The 24,380-nt window shown below is 58.3% G+C and overlaps 2 protein-coding genes, 1 long non-coding RNA gene and 1 pseudogene across 3 annotated transcripts; all 4 read right to left on the bottom strand.

Moving 5' to 3' along the window:
• Positions 1 to 1,238: 1,238 nt before the first annotated feature.
• Positions 1,239 to 3,671, bottom strand: LOC129200144 (C-type lectin domain family 2 member B-like; annotated as a pseudogene).
• Positions 3,672 to 11,847: 8,176 nt separating this feature from the next.
• On the bottom strand, positions 11,848 to 16,022 carry LOC129200142 (early activation antigen CD69-like). Its single transcript, XM_054811405.1, has 6 exons — positions 16,018 to 16,022; positions 14,781 to 14,925; positions 13,512 to 13,851; positions 13,138 to 13,310; positions 12,742 to 12,842; positions 11,848 to 12,578 (listed from the first exon to the last, which is right to left on the bottom strand). The coding sequence occupies exons 1-6, from the start codon at positions 16,020 to 16,022 to the stop codon at positions 12,464 to 12,466; spliced, it is 879 nt and encodes a 292-aa protein (XP_054667380.1). The 3' UTR covers positions 11,848 to 12,463.
• A 1,324-nt stretch (positions 16,023 to 17,346) lies between these two features.
• Positions 17,347 to 19,502, bottom strand: LOC129200140 (killer cell lectin-like receptor subfamily B member 1C). The gene is made up of 5 exons (XM_054811404.1): positions 19,475 to 19,502; positions 18,891 to 18,986; positions 18,046 to 18,180; positions 17,707 to 17,861; positions 17,347 to 17,436 (listed from the first exon to the last, which is right to left on the bottom strand). Exons 1-5 carry the CDS (start codon positions 19,500 to 19,502, stop codon positions 17,347 to 17,349), a joined length of 504 nt encoding a protein of 167 aa, XP_054667379.1.
• A 3,158-nt stretch (positions 19,503 to 22,660) lies between these two features.
• On the bottom strand, positions 22,661 to 24,095 carry LOC129200141 (uncharacterized). Its single transcript, XR_008574814.1, has 3 exons — positions 23,947 to 24,095; positions 23,553 to 23,653; positions 22,661 to 23,391 (listed from the first exon to the last, which is right to left on the bottom strand). It is a non-coding gene; the product is annotated as an uncharacterized LOC129200141 (long non-coding RNA).
• Positions 24,096 to 24,380: the final 285 nt, after the last annotated feature.

The following is a 24,380-nucleotide window of genomic DNA, read 5'->3' as shown; positions in this document are numbered from 1 at the left end:
ACCCCAGCACACTGCTGAGCAGGGTTCCTCTTTGTGACAGCAACAGCAGCAGGAAGGAGCTCAGGGAAGGGGGATGTTCAGCTATGCTGGCTGCTCTAAAGGGACCAGTTTAACCCACTGCCTCCAGTGCAGGTTGAACTGCAGGCCATGCTGGCAGGAGCCCTGTGGTGTGTGGGGGGAGGAAAAAAAAAGAAAAATAGAGTCAGGTGGGGGAAATGTGAGCTAAACCAATGTGCAAGCATTGCTGCAAAAGCAGCCAGGTGAGAGCTGCCCACACCAGCCATCACCATGCTCAAAGCAGCTCAGTGCAGACCCTATTTCCACAGCCACCCCCATCATGCTGCAAACAAACATTGCTCAGAGCCCTTTTTCCTTCCTTTGAAGAGCTCTGAGGCCCTATCAGGTAAATTTTGCCCTGTCCCTTATGAGAAAGGGGGTGGCTGGGGTTAACAGCATGAAAACGGAAATGTGGCGATGAGAAGGGCAGCCTGTGATGGCTGCCGCATCATCCACCGAGGTAATTCTAGAGGCGCTGCAGCCAAAAAGCCTGAGTGACCTTGCCCAGTGGGGGGAAAAAAAAAAAGGCACCTCAAAAATGGGGATGTGCTCCTGCATTTCCCACTCCTCACTCACCACAGCCTGCGCCTGCTCTAACGCGGGGATTATGGCTCTTCTAGCTGCACTGTCATCCTTGACAGAGGCAAAGGCGGAGAGGAAGCGTAGCGGTGCGAGAGCTAAGTTAGGTAAAGGAGAAAAAAACAAGAAAGGAATTAGGAAGAAACCAGGGGGAGGGAGAGAAGAGCCTGTCCCCATGGCAGAAACCTCCACAAACAGGGTTCCCCAGCTCAGAAAGGGCGAGCCAAAGGAACCCGAGGTGGCAGTGCCCCAACAAACAGCACTCCTCACCCATCCTCGCTGCCATCTGAACCCCAAACTGGGTCCCCAACGCCCACAGCTGCTTCCAGCTGCTGCTGGGGCTCCTGCAGCAGCACCTGCTCCAGGGGGGCAGGATTTGGGGGGCCCTGAGAGACCCCGTAGGCAGGAAAGCAAGGTGGGACGGGCAGGGAGGGTGCCTTTCAGCAGAGCACAGCCCGGGGGCAGCCCCAGGACTCGCCTGGGCATCGGGCAGAGCCAGCGCTGCTCCAAAAGCCAGGATGGAAATTGCACCCAGGGGCGAGGAGGGGAAGGGACAGGGCTGCCTTCAACAGGTGCCTTCGGGAATAGAAGGGACACTCCTGGGAATTTACAATGGTTTAATGCACAGCAGAGTACTAAAATAGGAGTAACAGCACAGCTGACACACCAGAGCCGCCCAGCTCTGTGCCAGGGAACTCCGCAGAGCTCTGCGCCCATCTCCTCTGGCAGCAGCTGCTCGAGCTCTGTCCCTACCGCACAAAAGCGGGTGTGACTGAATCGCACGAGAAGAAAGAGTTCTGGGGTGGTCACACAAGGAGAAAAACCACTTGTTCCGTGCTTGAGGTCCCAGCCCAGCCAGGCACACGTCAGCTTCCACGATGTCTCCTCTTCCTGCAGGTTCAGCTCCCTGAGACCTGGCAGCGAGTTGTTACCGAGACCAGGAGCACCCCGAACCAGCAGCTGAGGCAAGAACATCCCTACGCCCTCTCACTGCCAACCAGTGTCCAGCCTCCAAACTCCAAACGTCGAGCCCCTGCTCCCAGGCCAAAGGTGCCAGCCCCAAAAGGGCTGCCTGGACTGAAACCTCCCTCAGCGGCCCTCGCACACCCCTGCTCACGTCGGGGCTCTGTGCTTGCCTCCCCACCTGGCCAGTCCCTGCCTGTGCTGGTGGACAAGGTGATGCTGTGAGTGCTCAGCATGAAGGTCTTTGTCAACTCTGAGCTTGGGGCTTGCTGCAGATATATGGCCGTTGCTGTGAGCAGCTTGAACTCCCGACAGCATTGTCGTTCAAATACAGACACGCTCCTTGGCCCCGCACCAGGATCCTGCAACAGGAAGCAATGACACCGCTGGTACCCATCGGGTTAACGGTTTCCCCCTCAGGCACCGGGAGGGGACAAGGGCTGCCTGCAAGGGACAGTCCCAGCAGACACGTCCCACCAGGCCCCTGCCCGTCCCACTGCAGGACCGTCTCCACACGGGACTCACATCTGGGTGAAGCTGCTGCCATCCACCCACTCCAGGCGTCGCCCTGTCTCCGCAGCCCAAGCCAGAAATCATCTTTGCCTTTGAGGCGCGAGAGAAACTCCTGGGTAGGAAAGAGAGAAGCCAACACTCAGGAGCTGCTGCTGGCCCCACGCCACTCACTGTCCCGGCCCCACGCAGGTCCCTGCCAGCCTGGCAGGCAGCCCCAGCCCCACACCACCACCACCACTGCCCCTGGGATGGCAGCAGCTCCCTCCCAACGGCTGCTCCAACAGACTCCAGCGCTTCTGAACGAGCTCACCAGCCCCGGGCTCCACACCCAGGGTCTGCACCCAACCCAGGAACCCCCCTTCCTTCACACCCCCACCCTGCAGCCACAACAGCCCCCCACTCACCATTTCCCACTCCCTCTGGAGCACAGCCAGCGAGGCCCCACGCAAGGAGCACTGCTCCTGGCTCCACACCCAGCTCCCCTCCTCCGTCGAGAGCAGTAGCAGACGTTGCGGTACCCAACCCAGTTGTCAGGACAACCCAGCACCGGAGCTAGATGACCTTCACATCTGCCTGCTGTGGAGGGAAGAGGAGAAGGGAAGAAGGTCAGAGGATTCCCCTCCACAGGGAGCAGGGGACACAGCTGCGTGGGGCAGGGAAGGAGGCAGCCCCGGGCTCCCCCCACAGGGATCCCCAATTTGCTGCCAGGGAACGAGAGGGAGCAGGCACACGGTTCTGTGCCCAGGGGCGGGACGGAGGCAGCCGCTCCTCCCTTACCCGACTGTACAGCAAGAGCAGCGGCCAAAGCCAGGATCACAGCCACGAGCACAGCCACCACCAGGCCATACGCTGGAGGGAGAGCGCAGCACCTGCCTGCAGGAGGAAAAAGCCACTCGCAGTGAGGACGGCGCTGTCCCAGAGCAGGCACGGCCCTTGCATCCCTGCCGTCCCCAACACGAGCTGCCCAGGGAACGCAGGAGGGAACCCCAGGGGACAGCCTGCAGCAGGAGAGCTGCCAGACAGATGGAGATGTGGGGGGGGGGGGGGGGGCTGCTACAGACCACCCGATGGGAACTGAGCACAAGACCAGGCCTTTCCCAGACAGCTGGAAGAAGCCTCACACTTGCCAGCCCCAGGCCTCCTGGGGTGACACCACCACCGAGACATTGTGCCCTCCCTACAGCCCACAGCGGTGGCCCTGCACTCACCCAGAGCTCTTCTGTGTGTCCTTTCGCCTCTATGCCCAGGCACCTCTGGGTGGGGGGGTACCATCCAGCCTGGGATGCAGCTTTACCACCACAGCTGTTGTTGTCCTGTTGGGAGGTTGCAGAGCACATGGCACTGATGCAGCAGATCAGGGACGTTTAATTCTGTGGCCTGACAGCTGTCAGCACTTGGTTTGAAACACCAGCACAGTCCTGCCCTGTCCCTGCTCCCCCCTGACACTGCAGCCTGTCCCCAGCACGCAGCATCACCGAGCTCAGGGACCGACCCTCGGTCCCCGGCAGAGCCAGCACCCTGCCCAGCACCCTGCCCACACCGGCCGCAAGGCACTCGCTGGCTGGGGGCACCCCCCTGCCCACCCCTCAGCCCCCCCCCCGCCACCACAAATGCCAACGCCTGCAAACTGCCAGCTGCTGGCACAGAAAGCTGCAAAACGGGCTCAGCTGGCACAAGGGGACGGGACTGTTCCCCCCAGAGCTGCTTGCGCACGTTGTACAAAGCAGCCCCTGCCCTGGCAGCGCCTGCAGCCTTTCAAAAACCACCGACGTTGTTGCTGGTTTTGTTCATGACAAGGGGCCAGCTCCCTGCCGGGAGAACCACGAGCAGCTGCTCCCCAAAAGGGCCTCGGGGGGAGGAAACCACCAACTCCCACAGAAAAGGGGAAGTTCACACACAAACACCGTACAACTTCCTACGGGGGTACGGGCTGGGCCTCTTGGGCAGCCGCAGGGCCAGGCAGGGCCGGGCCAGGCTCCGCAGCGCCCCTCCTGTCCTAGAGAGAAATGAAACCCAGCCGCAGCTGCGGGGGAACAGGCTCCTTCCGACCCACGGCCCTGAGGGGACAGCAGGGGACCAGAGACAGCCGCTCTGGGAAATGGCGGACACGGGGAGCGCCGAGGGGACGAAGAGCCCGCCAAGCTCCCCTCACCACGGCTGCTCCCCGCTCTCTCGTTCTCTCGCTCTCTCTTTCTCCCCTACCTCTGCCGCCGCCGCCTCAGCCAGCTCCAAACACCGAGTGGCACAGAGAGAAACGAGAACAGCTCCGCCCACTGCTCCGACCAATCAGCGCTCAGGTAGGAGAGAGTGGCGGGAGAGACAGCCAATACGAAGCGCAGGGCTGCGTCTCGATCTGCTCCTTTGCTAAGGAAAACTTCCGCCGCGTGACCCCCTCAGCGGGGACACGGCGAGGTTTGTTCACTCTCCGTCCCGGTCGGGTTCGTCCCCAACGCCCACGGCTGCTTCCAGCTGCTCTGGGGCTCCTGCAGCAGCACCCGCTCCAGGGGAGAGCAGCTTGTCCTGGGGACCCCCGAGCTGGACGCGGCACTGCGGGGGGGTCTCCCCAGAGCGGAGCAGAGGGGCAGAATCCCCCCCTCGACCCGCTGCTGGACACGCAGCCCGGCACACGGCTGGCTTTGCGGGCCGACATCCGCAGTAAAATCCCGCCGCAGCGCCTGCTGTGAGTTAGTACGTGTTAACGAGGGGACTGCACGTTTATACCCGCTGGTGTTTACAAGACGCCCCCAGGTTGGATTCTTTTGGGGTACAGCAGGAGCGAGTCATGAAGCCATTGCTTAGATATGATCAGCATCAAGAGCGGTTTCTCTGCTCCATCTTTACAGCTAGCGTGATCGTTAGCGACCTGGAAAGCTCGTTTGTTTTTTCCATGCTGTAATACACCACACTAGGAGATGAGGCCAGGTAAAGGCATGAGCTCGAGCAGCACTAACAGTTTCAGCAAGTCATTGTACGGTTTCCCCGCTCGAGAATTCCCCTCTCGCTTGGATTGAGCACAGCGATCTCTGGAATCGAGAATTAAGCTCAAGTCCAAACTCACTTCACCCAGGTCCAGCCCAAACCTCCCACCGCATGACGCTCTCCCACCCCCTTTCCGTGAAGCTTTCACCCCGGCTTGTGCTTCATGGTGGGTGAAGAATCCTCACCGCATCCCCTGCGAAGGCAGCGATGGCACAGCGACGCGGAAGGGCGGGCGTCAGGGCTGCCGCAAATGGCCCCTTCCCAGTGCTCCCAGTCCATCCATCCTCACGCGTCCCAGTTCAGACAGCTGTGTTCACGCAGCGAGGACGGGAGGCGGCGCAATGCCACGGGGCAGTCCCACCGAGCTTCCACGCTTGCTCTGAGCTGGGGAAACCCTGGTTTTGGAGGTTACGCTGTAGGGAAAGGCTCTCGGCTCTTCCGCCATCACCACCATGTGGCAGCCGTGGCTTAGACTTGCACCCGTCCCCGTGTCCCCTGTCCCCACCTCCGCTCAGCTCAGTAGGGTCCGGCTGTTTGCCCTCCTTGGATTCTGGACCGAGTACTGCCTTGTGGCGAGCTCGCTTGCTAGGGGTTTAGTTTGGGGTTGCTTTTTTTAATCCCCTGCCCTCTTTTTTTCCTTTTTAACCCTAACGCTCTCACCGCTGCACTTCCTCTCTGCCTTTGCAATGCTGCCACAAGCATCCCTCTCCTCTGCCGTCTGTCAGTCCCTTCCGGGTACGGGCCACCTCCTGGGTTACTTGTGCTGTGCCTGGGGTGAAAGCACAACCTGAGGATGAGGACGGTCCAGGAGGAAGATTGAAGGGGACGCTGGCACGGGTAGAAATCCCAAAGGCACCTCCCCAGGGGGTCGGAGGGGGGCCCTGGTGTGTGCCCTGGAGCCCTGGAAGGGTGAGGCAGGTCCAGGGGTAAGTGCTGGTGGGCAGAAAGGGACGGGCACAAGGGCGGGAAGTTTATCTGGTACAGAAGGATGCACTTTCCAGCCTCCCCCGTTAACAAACTTGCTTGAAAACACCACACAACAGAGCCCAGCTAATGTCATTATTAATTTGCGCATTATTAATCTGGTCGTTGCACAACAGCTCCCGTATTCCCCCACCGAGGGCCTGATCGTGGCCCGTCCCCGAGCGTCTCTCCCGGCCACAGACCAGCTTGTGGCCCCCCCGGCTCAGAGCTGGGTGGCTTCTTTCTGGCAGATCCCCTGCAATCCCGAGCTGCAGTTTTCGGAGACGATCCTGTCCCCCCTCAGCACCCCGCACCTTCTGCCTTCATCCCAGGGGCTCAACGGGAACCTGCGGGTGCAGGAGGGAGCCCACGTCACAGCACCAGGGTCCCTCGGGTGACGGTGGAGGTGCCCACCCCAACACCCATCCCTCCCCAAAACACTCACTCACCGGCTCTGGTCCAGGCGGGAGCCGTTCAGCCAGGTCCAGCCCTTCCCGGCGGAGGGGATGGAGAGGCCGATCCAGAGTAGCGTTTGGGTTTCTGCAGGATTTTGTTTAGGAAAGCCTGGAGCGGGGCAGAGGGCAGGCGGTGATGCCAGCGTGCCATCCCCAAACCCGCTCCAGCCCGTCCCCGCACAGCCCCCGTCCCAGGAACGAGCCCCACCGATGTCCCCCACCCTCTGACGCTGGCAAAGGCGCCCTGGATGCTCAGGCACAGGGCTGGGTGCTGAGCCCAGATTTCTGGGCGAGCCCTGAACCCTTCTTCAGGTGCCACCGGCCCCTCGGGTGCAGCCCTGGGACCCGTCCCACGGCCCCGATGCCATCGGTCCCTTTACCAGCTCTTCCTGGTCCCCCGGCATCACCAGCTCGGCCCCCCGATTCCTGCAGTCGTCCTGGCTCTTGCTCCACGACTTGATCATGTCGGTAACCCAGTAACACTTGCTCCCGTGCAGCATCCAGCCCGTGGGGCAGAGCTTGCACCCCTCACCCTCTGAAAGACAGTCAGGGCCATGTTCAGCCATCAAGAAGCCACCTTGTCCCCTGCCCATCCAAAAAGGACAAGTGTTTAAGTCCTGTTTGCTCCCCAGGAACACGGGGACGCCCTCAACTTCGCTTGGTTCTCCAGTCTGGGGGTGCTCAAAGTTGCTGGGAAACCTGACGGCCAGGGCAGTTACCTTGCAACTGTGACAAGCAGAGACTTTTCCTCAGCTCCAAGCAGCCTTTCTCCAGGGTGGTGTTGCCATCTCCTACGTTCCCGCTCACGTTTCTGTGGCTTCCTGAGTTCCCCAACTGCTGGTGGAAAACTGAAACTGCAAGGGAAGGATGGAGCAGGGGAGGGGGACTGGGCCCCAGATCCACCCTGCAACAGGGACAGCAGATCCCTACAAAGCCACCGTGCCTCGGCTCGCAGCTTGCGCCCAAAATTGCTCCCACATCCTGAAAGCATCAGCCGCGTTTTCCATGTCTTGGCCCCATGGAGGGCACGGTGCTCAGGGAAGCTCGAGCCTGATCCCTCTGCTCCTTCCTCCATACCCCTGTGCCAAAACCCTGGCAGATCCATCCCCAGAGTTCAAATTCACCTGCAGCACAAGATCCATCAGATCTCCTCACCAAGATCCATCAGTCTCCCACCTGCTTGGCATGGTCTGGGGGTGCTGTGGGTCAGGGCGGCGTGAGATACCACCAGCAACATCACCCCAGGCACAAGACTAATTTCAGCAGAGCTCTGCATCACCCTGAGCTCAGCCACAGGGTGTCAAATTGTAACTCTACCACAGCTGAGAAGTTTCCAGTGGTTTCCCCTCATTGACTACCAAAATAGCCAAGTCTCCTCCACCTATCAGCGCTAAGAAATTCTGACCAAAACCCACTTCCCCACACCTTGCACTGAGGTGCAGCAGCCAATGCAGATCATAAAAAAGCAGATTTGCTGCCTACACAAGCACCCCCAGTGCAGGGACCCCCTCCCTGCTTTGGACTGTCCTTCGGCTGTCCCCGTGCCAGCACACAGAGCTACTCACGCCAAAGTCCCATCGCTAACACCGCCACTCCGAGGAGGAGGTTTCCGAGACAGCTGGCCCAGAGAGCAGTTCGGTACCGCTGGGGACAGCCCGATCCTGCGAGGGAAAGAGTTGTCAGGAGAAAAACCACTGCCCCACTCACACAGCAGGCAAGCCAGATCTGCAGTGCAGATTTGGGCTATTTTCTCCCCAAAACCCCTCAGTGGTGGTTCTGCTGGTTGTTCAAAAGCTTTCTTCGATCATCCGCGATTCACCGCTGCCGCCCTCCTGTGTTTCACACTGATCCCACTGGGACTGGGGCAAAGTTACTCGTGATGAGGTTTTACCCAGACATCCAAGACTCCAAGAATCGGGAGTTGCCTGGATGTTATAAAGCCATTATACATTAACTGCTGAACCTGGATGGACCGAGCTCTCCAAGCAGACTTCATCTGAGCAGGGTCGGACAGCCCCATCCTGCTCAAGGAAGCCTGGAGGTAGACTCCTCGCTGCAGAGCTTGAGGCTGGGCGAAGCCCATCTCTCCTCGGCTCTTGTTCCATGAGAAGGAGGCAGGACGATGCTCCTGGACAAAGCCAGAGCTCACCTTGCCCAGCAAAGGGATTAAGGTTCATTATCCACCTAGGAACAAAACAGCTAAGGAAGAATATCTGGTTCCACCTTCGTATCAGCAGGAGCTGGGTTTTGCCCAGCTCTTTGAGATCAAAAGGGATGTGCTTGGTGGAAATCATGAATGCTTGCAAAAAAGAGGGTGCAGCGTGTTGACTGAAGAGGTCCTCACCAGGCAGAGGTCCCTTCCAGAGGAGGGATGAACAGGAATTGAACCTTTTGATGGTGGTTTTTTGATTGTTGGGTTTTTTTTTCCATAAGCTAGACACCAAAACTAGAGTCAGCAGGAAAAGAGCATGAAATGCCACAATAAGGCAGAGGAAGAAGGAAACGAGATGTGAAACACCACAGCAAGCGCAGGAAAGATGGACCAGGAGTATGGAGATGTGGATCAGGCTATCTAAAGATGTCAGCTGCCCTTAAGCATCACAGGTCCCGGGCTCACACTGAAACGGTGACCCTGGTTCAAAGAAACCCTCCAGCCCTTTCAAGACAAAAGTACCAAAGGGATCCCAACCAGCGGAGGAGATCCCTTAGCACAGCACCGCAGCCACGGGCCCCTTCCCCTCCCTGCACCACCCGGAGGGTGGGAGTCTCCCAACACAACCCCAGCCCCAAAAAACAAGGAAAACAACTCCCCAAAACCCACGATGCACTTACTGTCGGCTGAGGAAGTGAATGCTGTTCCCTGCAGCGTTTTGCGGGACCAACATCCAGGTCAGCATAAATAATTTCCCCAGCCATAGCAGGAGAGGTGAGAGGACCACCTCGCTCGAACGGTGGCAACCCAGCAGTCAGTAAATCTGATTTGAGGTTTTTTCACTCCTCCAGCTCAGCTTTGCAAGCTCCTGTCCAAGTGAGAGGTCTGCGAGGAGAAGCGCGAGCCTCCGAACGCTCGGCATGCAGAGTAAGATTGCAAAATAGAGCGTTCGACGTGCCGGCCAGCCCAAAAGTGAAACTTGACGTAGCTTCTGCTGAATTAAGCCAGGGAAAATGAGCTCACATCAAGGGAAGAAACATCTGATAGTAGCAAGAAGCCTTTTCTACTCAAAGCTGAGCCATATTCTTCTAAGGTACTAAAGTCTCCCAAACAAGACACTTTTAACTCTGCGATCTCCCAGAATATTCCTAGTAGGATCGTCAGAGTTGTGATTCTTAGCAAATAAAACAAAACCAGGTCCTTTCCACCCTTACCTCCTCCCTTCAGGCACTTGGAAGGTGTTTTCCAGCCTTGGTCACTGCCACTCCCCACCCAAACCTATTCCAGCATCGCCACCTGCTCCCTGTTACCAATTTCTCTGTAAGCCCAGTGTTTTTTCAGCCCAGGTTTGGAGCACACCACTGTTTCTCTGCTCTGTGGAGCAAGCAAGTGCCAAAAAGCCTGGGAGTCTCTTTGGACACAAAGGGTTAGAAATGAGCCCTTTGAGGGGAAAGGACGGAAAATGTTCCAAACAACTCAAGAAATCTATTTGGTCTTCCTTCACTCCTTCTCTTCAAGAAGTCACTTCCAAGAGACACTCAGATTGTCCCTTTGGAAACCGGGATGCGACTAAACTAATTGGAGGGCAGGAAAGGTGGGAAAGGAAACACAACCCCAAAGTTATAGAAAACAGAGCTACAAAGGCACCGGGTGACATTTAGTGGTTGGTTTGGCAGACCTGCTCATCTCTTTCTGCACGCGGGCTGAAAAACCCCAGAAAAGGATCTTCCAACCCCAGCGAGGCAAGAGCCAGCCTGCCAGAAGAGCAGGCAGATGCTTCTGGACCTACTGACCCATCCAAACATCAGGTATTTATTCCCATCTAGGAGAAAGGGGTTTCTCTAGAGAGCAAAACCACTCCAGACTTGCAATGTGAGCCTCGTTAACCTGGTTTTTTGTTTTTTTTTTTTTTTTTTTTTTTTAAATTTTGCAGCTAGGAACAGCCACCCCAGCACACTGCTGAGCAGGGTTCCTCTTTGTGACAGCAACAGCAGCAGGAAGGAGCTCAGGGAAGGGGGATGTTCAGCTATGCTGGCTGCTCTAAAGGGACCAGTTTAACCCACTGCCTCCAGTGCAGGTTGAACTGCAGGCCATGCTGGCAGGAGCCCTGTGGTGTGTGGGGGGAGGAAAAAAAAAGAAAAATAGAGTCAGGTGGGGGAAATGTGAGCTAAACCAATGTGCAAGCATTGCTGCAAAAGCAGCCAGGTGAGAGCTGCCCACACCAGCCATCACCATGCTCAAAGCAGCTCAGTGCAGACCCTATTTCCACAGCCACCCCCATCATGCTGCAAACAAACATTGCTCAGAGCCCTTTTTCCTTCCTTTGAAGAGCTCTGAGGCCCTATCAGGTAAATTTTGCCCTGTCCCTTATGAGAAAGGGGGTGGCTGGGGTTAACAGCATGAAAACGGAAATGTGGCGATGAGAAGGGCAGCCTGTGATGGCTGCCGCATCATCCACCGAGGTAATTCTAGAGGCGCTGCAGCCAAAAAGCCTGAGTGACCTTGCCCCAGTGGGGGGAAAAAAAAAAAGGCACCTCAAAAATGGGGATGTGCTCCTGCATTTCCCACTCCTCACTCACCACAGCCTGCGCCTGCTCTAACGCGGGGGATTATGGCTCTTCTAGCTGCACTGTCATCCTTGACAGAGGCAAAGGCGGAGAGGAAGCGTAGCGGTGCGAGAGCTAAGTTAGGTAAAGGAGAAAAAAACAAGAAAGGAATTAGGAAGAAACCAGGGGGAGGGAGAGAAGAGCCTGTCCCCATGGCAGAAACCTCCACAAACAGGGTTCCCCAGCTCAGAAAGGGCGAGCCAAAGGAACCCGAGGTGGCAGTGCCCCAACAAACAGCACTCCTCACCCATCCTCGCTGCCATCTGAACCCCAAACTGGGTCCCCAACGCCCACAGCTGCTTCCAGCTGCTGCTGGGGCTCCTGCAGCAGCACCTGCTCCAGGGGGGGCAGGATTTGGGGGGCCCTGAGAGACCCCGTAGGCAGGAAAGCAAGGTGGGACGGGCAGGGAGGGTGCCTTTCAGCAGAGCACAGCCCGGGGGCAGCCCCAGGACTCGCCTGGGCATCGGGCAGAGCCAGCGCTGCTCCAAAAGCCAGGATGGAAATTGCACCCAGGGGCGAGGAGGGGAAGGGACAGGGCTGCCTTCAACAGGTGCCTTCGGGAATAGAAGGGACACTCCTGGGAATTTACAATGGTTTAATGCACAGCAGAGTACTAAAATAGGAGTAACAGCACAGCTGACACACCAGAGCCGCCCAGCTCTGTGCCAGGGAACTCCGCAGAGCTCTGCGCCCATCTCCTCTGGCAGCAGCTGCTCGAGCTCTGTCCCTACCGCACAAAAGCGGGTGTGACTGAATCGCACGAGAAGAAAGAGTTCTGGGGTGGTCACACAAGGAGAAAAACCACTTGTTCCGTGCTTGAGGTCCCAGCCCAGCCAGGCACACGTCAGCTTCCACGATGTCTCCTCTTCCTGCAGGTTCAGCTCCCTGAGACCTGGCAGCGAGTTGTTACCGAGACCAGGAGCACCCCGAACCAGCAGCTGAGGCAAGAACATCCCTACGCCCTCTCACTGCCAACCAGTGTCCAGCCTCCAAACTGTAAACGTCGAGCCCCTGCTCCCAGGCCAAAGGTGCCAGCCCCAAAAGGGCTGCCTGGACTGAAACCTCCCTCAGCGGCCCTCGCACACCCCTGCTCACGTCGGGGCTCTGTGCTTGCCTCCCCACCTGGCCAGTCCCTGCCTGCGCTGGCGGACGAGGTGAAGCTGTGAGTGCTCAGCACGGAGAAGGTCCTCTCTCTGTCACCTCTGAGCATAGTGCTTGCTGCACATATATGGCCGTTGCTGTGAGCAGCTTGTACTCACTAAAGCATTGTCATTCAAATACAGACACGCTCCTTGGCCCCGCACCAGGATCCTGCAACAGGAAGCAATGACACCGCTGGTACCGCTGGGATAATGTTTGTCCCTTGCAGGCACCGGGAGGGGACAAGGGCTGCCTGCAAGGGACAGTCCCAGCAGACACGTCCCACCAGGCCCCTGCCCGTCCCACTGCAGGACCGTCTACACACGGGACTCACGTCTGGGTGAAGCTGCTGCCATCCACCCACTCCAGGCGTTCGCCCTGTCTCCGCAGCCCAAGCCAGAAATCATCTTTGCCTTTGAGGCGCGAGAGAAACTCCTGGGTAGGAAAGAGAGAAGCCAACACTCAGGAGCTGCTGCTGGCCCCACGCCACTCACTGTCCCGGCCCCACGCAGGTCCCTGCCAGCCTGGCAGGCAGCCCCAGCCCTGCACCACCACCACCACCACTGCCCCTGGGATGGCAGCAGCTCCCTCCCAACGGCTGCTCCAACAGACTCCAGCGCTTCTGAACGAGCTCACCAGCCCCGGGCTCCACACCCAGGGTCTGCACCCAACCCAGGAACCCCCCTTCCTTCACACCCCCACCCTGCAGCCACAACAGCCCCCCACTCACCATTTCCCACTCCCTCTGGAGCACAGCCAGCGAGGCCCCGTGTGAGGAGCACCGCTCCTGGCTCCACACCCAGCTCCCCTCCTCCGTCGAGAGGTAGTAGCAGACGTCGCGGTACCCAACCCAGTTGTCAGGACAACCCAGCACCGGAGCTAGATGACCTTCACGTCTGCCTGCTGTGGAGGGAAGAGGAGAAGGGAAGAAGGTCAGAGGATTCCCCTCCACAGGGAGCAGGGGACACAGCTGCGTGGGGCAGGGAAGGAGGCAGCCCCGGGCTCCCCCCACAGGGATCCCCAATTTGCTGCCAGGGAACGAGAGGGAGCAGGCACACGGTTCTGTGCCCAGGGGCAGGACGGAGGCAGCCGCTCCTCCCTTACCCGACTGTACAGCAAGAGCAATGGCCAAAGCCAGGATCACAGCCACGAGCACAGCCACGAGCACAGCCACCACCAGGCCATACGCTGGAGGGAGAGCGCAGCACCTGCCTGCAGGAGGAAAAAGCCACTCGCAGTGAGGACGGCGCTGTCCCAGAGCAGGCACGGCCCTCGCATCCCTGCCGTCCCCAACACGAGCTGCCCAGGGAACGCAGGAGGGAACCCCAGGGGACAGCCTGCAGCAGGAGAGCTGCCAGACAGATGGAGATGTGTGTGTGTGGGGGGGGGCTGCTACAGACCACCCGATGGGAACTGAGCACAAGACCAGGCCTTTCCCAGACAGCTGGAAGAAGCCTCACACTTGCCAGCCCCAGGCCTCCTGGGGTGACACCACCACCGAGACATTGTGCCCTCCCTACAGCCCACAGCGGTGGCCCTGCACTCACCCAGAGCTCTTCTGTGTGTCCTTTTGCCTCTATGCCCAGGCACCTCTGGTGGGGGGATGCCCCTTCATCCTGGGGACCCAGGGGTTCTCCACATCCTCATCATTGGGGCAGATTCTGTTCCCCTCTTTGTCCCAAGGGAAACCGAGATGTGGTATCACCTTGCTCGCAACAAGCAGTGTCTTGCTCCCAGGACATAATACCGGTGGCAAAGGCTGTTTCGAGGCAGGCTGGGATGCAGCTTTACCACCACAGCTGTTGTTGTCCTGTTGGGAAGTTGCAGAGCACATGGCACTGATGCAGCAGATCAGGGACGTTTAATTCTGTGGCCTGACAGCTGTCAGCACTTGGTTTGAAACACCAGCACAGTCCTGCCCTGTCCCTGCTCCCCCCTGACACTGCAGCCTGTCCCCAGCACGCAGCATCACCGAGCTCAGGGACCGACCCTCGGTCCCCGGCAGAGCCAGCACCCTGCCCAGCACCCTGCCCACACCGGCCGCAAGGCACTCGCTGGCTGGGGGCACCCCCCTGCCCACCCCTCAGCCCCCCCCCGCTCCACCACAAATGCCAACGCCTGCAAACTGCCAGCTGCTGGCACAGAAAGCTGCAAAACGGGCTCAGCTGGCACAAGGGGACGGGACTGTTCCCCCCAGAGCTGCTTGCGCACGTTGTACAAAGCAGCCCCTGCCCTGGCAGCGCCTGCAGCCTTTCAAAAACCACCGACGTTGTTGCTGGTTTTGTTCATGACAAGGGCCAGCTCCCTGCCGGGAGAACCACGAGCAGCTGCTCCCCAAAAGGGCCTCGGGGGGAGGAAACCACCAACTCCCACAGAAAAGGGGTTGGGGGAACTGGGCGGGGGCGTTGACACAAACACCGTACAACTCTGGGTACCCCTACGGGGGTACGGGCTGGGCCTCTTGGGCAGCCGCAGGGCCAGGCAGGGCCGGGCCAGGCTCCGCAGCGCCCCTCCTGTCCTAGAGAGAAATGAAACCCAGCCGCAGCTGCGGGGGAACAGGCTCCTTCCGACCCACGGCCCTGAGGGGACAGCAGGGGACCAGAGACAGCCGCTCTGGGAAATGGCGGACACGGGGAGCGCCGAGGGGACGAAGAGCCCGCCAAGCTCCCCTCACCACGGCTGCTCCCCGCTCTCTCGTTCTCTCGCTCTCTCTTTCCCCCTACCTCTGCCGCCGCCGCCTCAGCCAGCTCCAAACACCGAGTGGCACAGAGAGAAACGAGAACAGCTCCGCCCACTGCTCCGACCAATCAGCGCTCAGGTAGGAGAGAGTGGCGGGAGAGACAGCCAATACGAAGCGCAGGGCTGCGTCTCGATCTGCTCCTTTGCTAAGGAAAACTTCCGCCGCGTGACCCCTCTCAGCGGGGACACGGCGAGGTTTGTTCACTCTCCGTCCCGGTCGGGTTCGTCCCCAACGCCCACGGCTGCTTCCAGCTGCTCTGGGGCTCCTGCAGCAGCACCCGCTCCAGGGGGAGAGCAGCTTGTCCTGGGGACCCCCGAGCTGGACGCGGCACTGCGGGGGGGTCTCCCCAGAGCGGAGCAGAGGGGCAGAATCCCCCCCTCGACCCGCTGCTGGACACGCAGCCCGGCACACGGCTGGCTTTGCGGGCCGACATCCGCAGTAAAATCCCGCCGCAGCGCCTGCTGTGAGTTAGTACGTGTTAACGAGGGGACTGCACGTTTATACCCGCTGGTGTTTACAAGACGCCCCCAGGTTGGATTCTTTTGGGGTACAGCAGGAGCGAGTCATGAAGCCATTGCTTAGATATGATCAGCATCAAGAGCGGTTTCTCTGCTCCATCTTTACAGCTAGCGTGATCGTTAGCGACCTGGAAAGCTCGTTTGTTTTTTCCATGCTGTAATACACCACACTAGGAGATGAGGCCAGGTAAAGGCATGAGCTCGAGCAGCACTAACAGTTTCAGCAAGTCATTGTACGGTTTCCCCGCTCGAGAATTCCCCTCTCGCTTGGATTGAGCACAGCGATCTCTGGAATCGAGAATTAAGCTCAAGTCCAAACTCACTTCACCCAGGTCCAGCCCAAACCTCCCACCGCATGACGCTCTCCCACCCCCTTTCCGTGAAGCTTTCACCCCGGCTTGTGCTTCATGGTGGGTGAAGAATCCTCACCGCATCCCCTGCGAAGGCAGCGATGGCACAGCGACGCGGAAGGGCGGGCGTCAGGGCTGCCGCAAATGGCCCCTTCCCAGTGCTCCCAGTCCATCCATCCTCACGCGTCCCAGTTCAGACAGCTGTGTTCACGCAGCGAGGACGGGAGGCGGCGCAATGCCACGGGGCAGTCCCACCGAGCTTCCACGCTTGCTCTGAGCTGGGGAAACCCTGGTTTTGGAGGTTACGCTGTAGGGAAAGGCTCTTGGCTCTTCCGCCATCACCACCATGTGGCAGCCGTGGCTTAGACTTGCACCCGTCCCCGTGTCCCCTGTCCCCACCTCCGCTCAGCTCAGTAGGGTCCGGCTGTTTGCCCTCCTTGGATTCTGGACCGAGTACTGCCTTGTGGCGAGCTCGCTTGCTAGGGGTTTAGTTTGGGGTTGCTTTTTTTAATCCCCTGCCCTCTTTTTTTCCTTTTTAACCCTAACGCTCTCACCGCTGCACTTCCTCTCTGCCTTTGCAATGCTGCCACAAGCATCCCTCTCCTCTGCCGTCTGTCAGTCCCTTCCGGGTACGGGCCACCTCCTGGGTTACTTGTGCTGTGCCTGGGGTGAAAGCACAACCTGAGGATGAGGACGGTCCAGGAGGAAGATTGAAGGGGACGCTGGCACGGGTAGAAATCCCAAAGGCACCTCCCCAGGGGGTCGGAGGGGGGCCCTGGTGTGTGCCCTGGAGCCCTGGAAGGGTGAGGCAGGTCCAGGGGTAAGTGCTGGTGGGCAGAAAGGGACGGGCACAAGGGCGGGAAGTTTATCTGGTACAGAAGGATGCACTTTCCAGCCTCCCCCGTTAACAAACTTGCTTGAAAACACCACACAACAGAGCCCAGCTAATGTCATTATTAATTTGCGCATTATTAATCTGGTCGTTGCACAACAGCTCCCGTATTCCCCCACCGAGGGCCTGATCGTGGCCCGTCCCCGAGCGTCTCTCCCGGCCACAGACCAGCTTGTGGCCCCCCCGGCTCAGAGCTGGGTGGCTTCTTTCTGGCAGATCCCCTGCAATCCCGAGCTGCAGTTTTCGGAGATGATCCTGTCCCCCCCCAGCACCCCGCACCTTCTGCCTTCATCCCAGGGGCTCAACGGGAACCTGCGGGTGCAGGAGGGAGCCCACGTCACAGCACCAGGGTCCCTCGGGTGACGGTGGAGGTGCCCACCCCAACACCCATCCCTCCCCAAAACACTCACTCACCGGCTCTGGTCCAGGCGGGAGCCGTTCAGCCAGGTCCAGCCCTTCCCGGCGGAGGGGATGGAGAGGCCGATCCAGAAGTAGCGTTGGGTTTCTGCAGGATTTTGTTTAGGAAAGCCTGGAGCGGGGCAGAGGGCAGGCGGTGATGCCAGCGTGCCATCCCCAAACCCGCTCCAGCCCGTCCCCGCACAGCCCCCGTCCCAGGAACGAGCCCCACCGATGTCCCCCACCCTCTGACGCTGGCAAAGGCGCCCTGGATGCTCAGGCACAGGGCTGGGTGCTGAGCCCAGATTTCTGGGCGAGCCCTGAACCCTTCTTCAGGTGCCACCGGCCCTCGGGTGCAGCCCTGGGACCCGTCCCACGGCCCCGATGCCATCGGTCCCTTTACCAGCTCTTCCTGGTCCCCCGGCATCACCAGCTCGGCCCCCCGATTCCTGCAGTCGTCCTGGCTCTTGCTCCACGACTTGATCATGTCGGTAACCCAGTAACACTTGCTCCCGTGCAGCATCCAGCCCGTGGGGCAGAGCTTGCACCCCTCACCCTCTGAAAGACAGTCAGGGCCATGTTCAGCCATCAAGAAGCCACCTTGTCCCCTGCCCATCCAAAAAGGACAAGTGTTTAAGTCCTGTTTGCTCCCCAGGAACACGGGGACGCCCTCAACTTCGCTTGGTTCTCCAGTCTGGGGGTGCTCAAAGTTGCTGGGAAACCTGACGGCCAGGGCAGTTACCTTGCAACTGTGACAAGCAGAGACTTTTCCTCAGCTCCAAGCAGCCTTTCTCCAGGGTGGTGTTGCCATCTCCTACGTTCCCGCTCACGTTTCTGTGGCTTCCTGAGTTCCCCAACTGCTGGTGGAAAACTGAAACTGCAAGGGAAGGATGGAGCAGGGGAGGGGGACTGGGCCCCAGATCCACCCTGCAACAGGGACAGCAGATCCCTACAAAGCCACCGTGCCTCGGCTCGCAGCTTGCGCCCAAAATTGCTCCCACATCCTGAAAGCATCAGCCGCGTTTTCCATGTCTTGGCCCCATGGAGGGCACGGTGCTCAGGGAAGCTCGAGCCTGATCCCTCTGCTCCTTCCTCCATACCCCTGTGCCAAAACCCTGGCAGATCCATCCCCAGAGTTCAAATTCACCTGCAGCACAAGATCCATCAGATCTCCTCACCAAGATCCATCAGTCTCCCACCTGCTTGGCATGGTCTGGGGGTGCTGTGGGTCAGGGCGGCGTGAGATACCACCAGCAACATCACCCCAGGCACAAGACTAATTTCAGCAGAGCTCTGCATCACCCTGAGCTCAGCCACAGGGTGTCAAATTGTAACTCTACCACAGCTGAGAAGTTTCCAGTGGTTTCCCCTCATTGACTACCAAAATAGCCAAGTCTCCTCCACCTATCAGCGCTAAGAAATTCTGACCAAAACCCACTTCCCCACACCTTGCACTGAGGTGCAGCAGCCAATGCAGATCATAAAAAAGCAGATTTGCTGCCTACACAAGCACCCCAGTGCAGGGACCCCCTCCCTGCTTTGGACTGTCCTTCGGCTGTCCCCGTGCCAGCACACAGAGCTACTCACGCCAAAGTCCCATCGCTAACACCGCCACTCTCCGGAGGAGGTTTCCGAGACAGCTGGCCCAGAGAGCAGTTCGGTACCGCTGGGGACAGCCCGATCCTGCGAGGGAAAGAGTTGTCAGGAGAAAAACCACTGCCCCACTCACACAGCAGGCAAGCCAGATCTGCAGTGCAGATTTGGGCTATTTTCTCCCCAAAACCCCTCAGTGGTGGTTCTGCTGGTTGTTCAAAAGCTTTCTTCGATCATCCGCGATTCACCGCTGCCGCCCTCCTGTGTTTCACACTGATCCCACTGGGACTGGGGCAAAGTTACTCGTGATGAGGTTTTACCCAGACATCCAAGACTCCAAGAATCGGGAGTTGCCTGGATGTTATAAAGCCATTATACATTAACTGCTGAACCTGGATGGACCGAGCTCTCCAAGCAGACTTCATCTGAGCAGGGTCGGACAGCCCCATCCTGCTCAAGGAAGCCTGGAGGTAGACTCCTCGCTGCAGAGCTTGAGGCTGGGCGAAGCCCATCTCTCCTCGGCTCTTGTTCCATGAGAAGGAGGCAGGACGATGCTCCTGGACAAAGCCAGAGCTCACCTTGCCCAGCAAAGGGATTAAGGTTCATTATCCACCTAGGAACAAAACAGCTAAGGAAGAATATCTGGTTCCACCTTCGTATCAGCAGGAGCTGGGTTTTGCCCAGCTCTTTGAGATCAAAAGGGATGTGCTTGGTGGAAATCATGAATGCTTGCAAAAAAGAGGGTGCAGCGTGTTGACTGAAGAGGTCCTCACCAGGCAGAGGTCCCTTCCAGAGGAGGGATGAACAGGAATTGAACCTTTTGATGGTGGTTTTTTGATTGTTGGTTTTTTTTTCCCATAAGCTAGACACCAAAACTAGAGTCAGCAGGAAAAGAGCATGAAATGCCACAATAAGGCAGAGGAAGAAGGAAACGAGATGTGAAACACCACAGCAAGCGCAGGAAAGATGGACCAGGAGTATGGAGATGTGGATCAGGCTATCTAAAGATGTCAGCTGCCCTTAAGCATCACAGGTCCCGGGCTCACACTGAAACGGTGACCCTGGTTCAAAGAAACCCTCCAGCCCTTTCAAGACAAAAGTACCAAAGGGATCCCAACCAGCGGAGGAGATCCCTTAGCACAGCACCGCAGCCACGGGCCCCTTCCCCTCCCTGCACCACCCGGAGGGTGGGAGTCTCCCAACACAACCCCAGCCCCAAAAAACAAGGAAAACAACTCCCCAAAACCCACGATGCACTTACTGTCGGGCTGAGGAAGTGAATGCTGTTCCCTGCAGCGTTTTGCGGGACCAACATCCAGGTCAGCATAAATAATTTCCCCAGCCATAGCAGGAGAGGTGAGAGGACCACCTCGCTCGAACGGTGGCAACCCAGCAGTCAGTAAATCTGATTTCTCTGAGGTTTTTCACTCCTCCAGCTCAGCTTTGCAAGCTCCTGTCCAAGTGAGAGGTCTGCGAGGAGAAGCGCGAGCCTCCGAACGCTCGGCATGCAGAGTAAGATTGCAAAATAGAGCGTTCGACGTGCCGGCCAGCCCAAAAGTGAAACTTGACGTAGCTTCTGCTGAATTAAGCCAGGGAAAATGAGCTCACATCAAGGGAAGAAACATCTGATAGTAGCAAGAAGCCTTTTCTACTCAAAGCTGAGCCATATTCTTCTAAGGTACTAAAGTCTCCCAAACAAGACACTTTTAACTCTGCGATCTCCCAGAATATTCCTAGTAGGATCGTCAGAGTTGTGATTCTTAGCAAATAAAACAAAACCAGGTCCTTTCCACCCTTACCTCCTCCCTTCAGGCACTTGGAAGGTGTTTTCCAGCCTTGGTCACTGCCACTCCCCACCCAAACCTATTCCAGCATCGCCACCTGCTCCCTGTTACCAATTTCTCTGTAAGCCCAGTGTTTTTTCAGCCCAGGTTTGGAGCACACCACTGTTTCTCTGCTCTGTGGAGCAAGCAAGTGCCAAAAAGCCTGGGAGTCTCTTTGGACACAAAGGGTTAGAAATGAGCCCTTTGAGGGGAAAGGACGGAAAATGTTCCAAACAACTCAAGAAATCTATTTGGTCTTCCTTCACTCCTTCTCTTCAAGAAGTCACTTCCAAGAGACACTCAGATTGTCCCTTTGGAAACCGGGATGCGACTAAACTAATTGGAGGGCAGGAAAGGTGGGAAAGGAAACACAACCCCAAAGTTATAGAAAACAGAGCTACAAAGGCACCGGGTGACATTTAGTGGTTGGTTTGGCAGACCTGCTCATCTCTTTCTGCACGCGGGCTGAAAAACCCCAGAAAAGGATCTTCCAACCCCAGCGAGGCAAGAGCCAGCCTGCCAGAAGAGCAGGCAGATGCTTCTGGACCTACTGACCCATCCAAACATCAGGTATTTATTCCCATCTAGGAGAAAGGGGTTTCTCTAGAGAGCAAAACCACTCCAGACTTGCAATGTGAGCCTCGTTAACCTGGTTTTTTGTTTTTTTTTTTTTTTTTTAAATTTTGCAGCTAGGAACAGCCACCCCAGCACACTGCTGAGCAGGGTTCCTCTTTGTGACAGCAACAGCAGCAGGAAGGAGCTCAGGGAAGGGGGATGTTCAGCTATGCTGGCTGCTCTAAAGGGACCAGTTTAACCCACTGCCTCCAGTGCAGGTTGAACTGCAGGCCATGCTGGCAGGAGCCCTGTGGTGTGTGGGGGGAGGAAAAAAAAAGAAAAATAGAGTCAGGTGGGGGAAATGTGAGCTAAACCAATGTGCAAGCATTGCTGCAAAAGCAGCCAGGTGAGAGCTGCCCACACCAGCCATCACCATGCTCAAAGCAGCTCAGTGCAGACCCTATTTCCACAGCCACCCCCATCATGCTGCAAACAAACATTGCTCAGAGCCCTTTTTCCTTCCTTTGAAGAGCTCTGAGGCCCTATCAGGTAAATTTTGCCCTGTCCCTTATGAGAAAGGGGGTGGCTGGGGTTAACAGCATGAAAACGGAAATGTGGCGATGAGAAGGGCAGCCTGTGATGGCTGCCGCATCATCCACCGAGGTAATTCTAGAGGCGCTGCAGCCAAAAAGCCTGAGTGACCTTGCCCCAGTGGGGGGAAAAAAAAAAAGGCACCTCAAAAATGGGGATGTGCTCCTGCATTTCCCACTCCTCACTCACCACAGCCTGCGCCTGCTCTAACGCGGGGGATTATGGCTCTTCTAGCTGCACTGTCATCCTTGACAGAGGCAAAGGCGGAGAGGAAGCGTAGCGGTGCGAGAGCTAAGTTAGGTAAAGGAGAAAAAAACAAGAAAGGAATTAGGAAGAAACCAGGGGGAGGGAGAGAAGAGCCTGTCCCCATGGCAGAAACCTCCACAAACAGGGTTCCCCAGCTCAGAAAGGGCGAGCCAAAGGAACCCGAGGTGGCAGTGCCCCAACAAACAGCACTCCTCACCCATCCTCGCTGCCATCTGAACCCCAAACTGGGTCCCCAACGCCCACAGCTGCTTCCAGCTGCTGCTGGGGCTCCTGCAGCAGCACCTGCTCCAGGGGGGCAGGATTTGGGGGGCCCTGAGAGACCCCGTAGGCAGGAAAGCAAGGTGGGACGGGCAGGGAGGGTGCCCTTCAGCAGAGCACAGCCCGGGGGCAGCCCCAGGACTCGCCTGGGCATCGGGCAGAGCCAGCGCTGCTCCAAAAGCCAGGATGGAAATTGCACCCAGGGGCGAGGAGGGGAAGGGACAGGGCTGCCTTCAACAGGTGCCTTCGGGAATAGAAGGGACACTCCTGGGAATTTACAATGGTTTAATGCACAGCAGAGTACTAAAATAGGAGTAACAGCACAGCTGACACACCAGAGCCGCCCAGCTCTGTGCCAGGGAACTCCGCAGAGCTCTGCGCCCATCTCCTCTGGCAGCAGCTGCTCGAGCTCTGTCCCTACCGCACAAAAGCGGGTGTGACTGAATCGCACGAGAAGAAAGAGTTCTGGGGTGGTCACACAAGGAGAAAAACCACTTGTTCCGTGCTTGAGGTCCCAGCCCAGCCAGGCACACGTCAGCTTCCACGATGTCTCCTCTTCCTGCAGGTTCAGCTCCCTGAGACCTGGCAGCGAGTTGTTACCGAGACCAGGAGCACCCCGAACCAGCAGCTGAGGCAAGAACATCCCTACGCCCTCTCACTGCCAACCAGTGTCCAGCCTCCAAACTGTAAACGTCGAGCCCCTGCTCCCAGGCCAAAGGTGCCAGCCCCAAAAGGGCTGCCTGGACTGAAACCTCCCTCAGCGGCCCTCGCACACCCCTGCTCACGTCGGGGCTCTGTGCTTGCCTCCCCACCTGGCCAGTCCCTGCCTGCGCTGCCGGACGAGGTGAAGCTGTGAGTGCTCAGCACGGAGAAGGTCCTCTCTCTGTCACCTCTGAGCATAGTGCTTGCTGCACATATATGGCCGTTGCTGTGAGCAGCTTGTACTCACTAAAGCATTGTCATTCAAATACAGACACGCTCCTTGGCCCCGCACCAGGATCCTGCAACAGGAAGCAATGACACCGCTGGTACCGCTGGGATAATGTTTGTCCCTTGCAGGCACCGGGAGGGGACAAGGGCTGCCTGCAAGGGACAGTCCCAGCAGACACGTCCCACCACCCCTGCCCGTCCCACTGCAGGACCGTCTCCACACGGGACTCACGTCTGGGTGAAGCTGCTGCCATCCACCCACTCCAGGCGTTCGCCCTGTCTCCGCAGCCCAAGCCAGAAATCATCTTTGCCTTTGAGGCGCGAGAGAAACTCCTGGGTAGGAAAGAGAGAAGCCAACAGTCAGGAGCTGCTGCTGGCCCCACGCCACTCACTGTCCCGCCCCACGCAGGTCCCTGCCAGCCTGGCAGGCAGCCCCAGCCCTGCACCACCACCACCACCACTGCCCCTGGGATGGCAGCAGCTCCCTCCCAACGGCTGCTCCAACAGACTCCAGCGCTTCTGAACGAGCTCACCAGCCCCGGCTCCACACCCAGGGTCTGCACCCAACCCAGGAACCCCCCTTCCTTCACACCCCCACCCTGCAGCCACAACAGCCCCCCACTCACCATTTCCCACTCCCTCTGGAGCACAGCCAGCGAGGCCCCGTGTGAGGAGCACCGCTCCTGGCTCCACACCCAGCTCCCCTCCTCCGTCGAGAGGTAGTAGCAGACGTCGCGGTACCCAACCCAGTTGTCAGGACAACCCAGCACCGGAGCTAGATGACTTCACGTCTGCCTGCTGTGGAGGGAAGAGGAGAAGGGAAGAAGGTCAGAGGATTCCCCTCCACAGGGAGCAGGGGACACAGCTGCGTGGGGCAGGGAAAGGCAGCCCCGGGCCGCTCCCCCCACAGGGATCCCCAATTTGCTGCCAGGGAACGAGAGGGAGCAGGCACACGGTTCTGTGCCCAGGGGCAGGACGGAGGCAGCCGCTCCTCCCTTACCCGACTGTACAGCAAGAGCAATGGCCAAAGCCAGGATCACAGCCACGAGCACAGCCACGA

The sequence above is a fragment of the Grus americana genome (genome assembly GCF_028858705.1).
Source record: "Grus americana isolate bGruAme1 chromosome 32 unlocalized genomic scaffold, bGruAme1.mat SUPER_32_unloc_7, whole genome shotgun sequence".
NCBI lineage: Eukaryota > Metazoa > Chordata > Aves > Gruiformes > Gruidae > Grus > Grus americana.
This window is presented reverse-complemented; position numbering and strand designations above follow the sequence as displayed.

Excerpts from the sequence above, each read along its gene's own strand:
- LOC129200142 (XM_054811405.1), bottom strand. Across the intron at positions 13,852-14,780 it reads GTTCCCCCAACCCCTTTTCT|CTGTCTGGGAAAGGCCTGGT; the intron begins GTGGGAGTTGGT and ends GGCTTCTTCCAG. Across the intron at positions 13,311-13,511 it reads TGCTCTTGCTGTACAGTCGG|CAGGCAGACGTGAAGGTCAT; the intron begins GTAAGGGAGGAG and ends TTCCCTCCACAG.
- LOC129200140 (XM_054811404.1), bottom strand. The coding sequence starts at position 19,502 with ATGAACCTTAATCCCTTTGCTGGGCAAG. Across the intron at positions 18,987-19,474 it reads TAATCCCTTTGCTGGGCAAG|GATCGGGCTGTCCCCAGCGG; the intron begins GTGAGCTCTGGC and ends TTTCCCTCGCAG. Across the intron at positions 17,862-18,045 it reads CTGCTTGTCACAGTTGCAAG|AGGGTGAGGGGTGCAAGCTC; the intron begins GTAACTGCCCTG and ends ACTGTCTTTCAG.